The sequence below is a fragment of the Etheostoma spectabile genome, chromosome 5 (genome assembly GCF_008692095.1).
Source record: "Etheostoma spectabile isolate EspeVRDwgs_2016 chromosome 5, UIUC_Espe_1.0, whole genome shotgun sequence".
NCBI classification, from domain to species: domain Eukaryota; kingdom Metazoa; phylum Chordata; class Actinopteri; order Perciformes; family Percidae; genus Etheostoma; species Etheostoma spectabile.
This window is the reverse complement of record NC_045737.1, coordinates 10,349,888-10,351,937: the sequence shown is the minus strand read 5'-3', so window position 1 is coordinate 10,351,937 and position 2,050 is coordinate 10,349,888. Positions and strand designations below refer to the sequence as shown.

Below are 2,050 nucleotides of genomic sequence, written 5' to 3'. Positions count from 1 at the left end.
TGTGTGATTACTAACAAAGTGTGTGCGCAGAGTGTAAATTGTAATTTGTGGGGATTAATAAACAAATTAAAAATTTAACAAATTAAAATCATTAAAAAGAAAAACCCCAAAAAATAATTTAGAAAAAAAATACTTCCAACGTCTTTGACACGGAGCCCCCCTGGGGTCAGCTGAGAAAAATAAAAAAACAAACTCTTGCCTGGCTTATGAATGCGTGCTCCAAACAGGACAGATATTCTCCTTATATTCTTACCTTAGTTGTAAGTTGTCTCCTAGTTGTACTACAGCATGCACTGTTAAAACATTGGAGACACTTCCTTATTTAATCATTAAATCAATAGATATTTGTGCTGGAAGTTTTGTCTTTAGGTTTATTTAGTGCTGTAGCTTTTCCACCGTTTTAGACACAGACATGGTGATAACAACAGTCCAGAAAATCTGTTTGCAAAAGAAGTACAGATGGAAACAAAACTCTATTAATATCCAAATTGTAATAGATTATTTGCATGTGCAAATGTTCCACTGAGTTCTACAAACTGGGCAGAAACCAGCTCCTGCTTTCCTCATCTGCAGTCCCACGCCTCCTCGACCTCTGAGCTCTGACGTGGAGGAGGACGCCATCTAGTGGAGGGACGTGGGAACTGGTCTCACAGAGACCTTGGTCTCTTGCTTCTTACCGTGAAGCTGTCTTCGGCCTGGAACTGGTTGTCCACGTAGACGCACACTCTGTCAAAGTCCTTCATCTCCTCACTGGACTCGATGCTCCTGCAAACAACAGAGGGCAATGCAGCGAAAAGGTCGGTTCCTTTATTCGTAGAGCTGAAGATATCGCACCCACCGCTACAAGAAGTCCTTCCTGCCTCAGGCAATACAACCATGGATCGGTATTTATTAAGATAAGCGGATGAAGACGGATGGATGGTTTGACTTACATCTTTATAAATACAATTTACCTAGGTTGTACATTTTTATTCCCAACTTGTACATACGTTTGGAAATTCTTTCCTTTGTATTTTTTCGTATCTTAATTCTTTGAATAGATGTTCTTGTATTCAATCCTGTTTAGTATTTCTTGTGCATTCTGTATGTGTGGCATATATTTTGCTTCAGGAGCACTGAAATAATCCAACTTGGGATCAATAAAGTCGAATCTAATCTAATAAATGGATTGGTTGAAGGACAGAAAATGAAATGCAAAGACACATTTCAAAGCAACAGAAGTTGACCCAATGATTTAAAATCTGCCTCGATAAAACAATAACAATAAAGAAATACACGGTGCATAACAGGCAACAATACAAAATGTAAAACAAAACAATTCACACGATAAAACCAAAGCCAAGTGAAGAAATACCAGGCCTACTGGATTTTATAAAGTAATTTTCGAAGTATAACTATTGAAACTTAACTGTTAGCTTCTCAAATTCGAATATTTGTTGGTTCCCTTAATCTTCTCTGGTTGGAAACTGAATATATTTGGGATTGGGACTGTTTAGTGGACAAAAACAAGCTATTTTTCACTATTTTAAAAGTACAAGATTAAGGGTTAAGGTTTCATCTCCGCTCCACCAGGTGGCGCTCTCACCAGATAACAAGGGTTTTTACTGAGGTGGGGAGAGAAGCCTTCTCTTACTTCGCTCCATGGTCTTGGAATAACTTGCAAAACCTGCTCCCTCTAAATGATCTATAGTCTCATTAAATTAATTTAAGGCCATGTTGAAATGCCATGTAGCTCAAAGATGCAACTGGCACATGTGACCTGTTCCTTTCCTCCATGTGTGATTCTGACTCTGCTGTATTTTTATTTATATCGTAACCGGTGTGCCGTCTCGGCCGGGTCTCCCTCGGAAAAGAGATTTCAATCTCAAGGGACTTCCTGGTTAAATAAAGGTAAAATACATATTTTTTAATATTTATCTTATTTATTTGCTTAGGACAATGCACATTAATGAATATTTTTGTAAATGCGCCAGTGTTAGCCAATTGGCTATTTTTCAACTGTAGTCCTAGTTTCCCAGCATGCACGTCTTTATGGTGGGAAGAAACCGGA

The 2,050-nt window shown here is 38.2% G+C and overlaps 1 protein-coding gene across 1 annotated transcript in view; it reads right to left on the bottom strand.

Moving 5' to 3' along the window:
* inpp5l (inositol polyphosphate-5-phosphatase L) overlaps window positions 1-2,050 on the bottom strand; it is a gene marked incomplete in the record, with an annotated part of 67,508 nt that overhangs the window by 46,424 nt on the left and 19,034 nt on the right. The window contains 1 exon segment of the mRNA XM_032516332.1: window positions 678-765. Within this exon segment, the coding sequence (XP_032372223.1) occupies window positions 678-765 (88 nt within the window).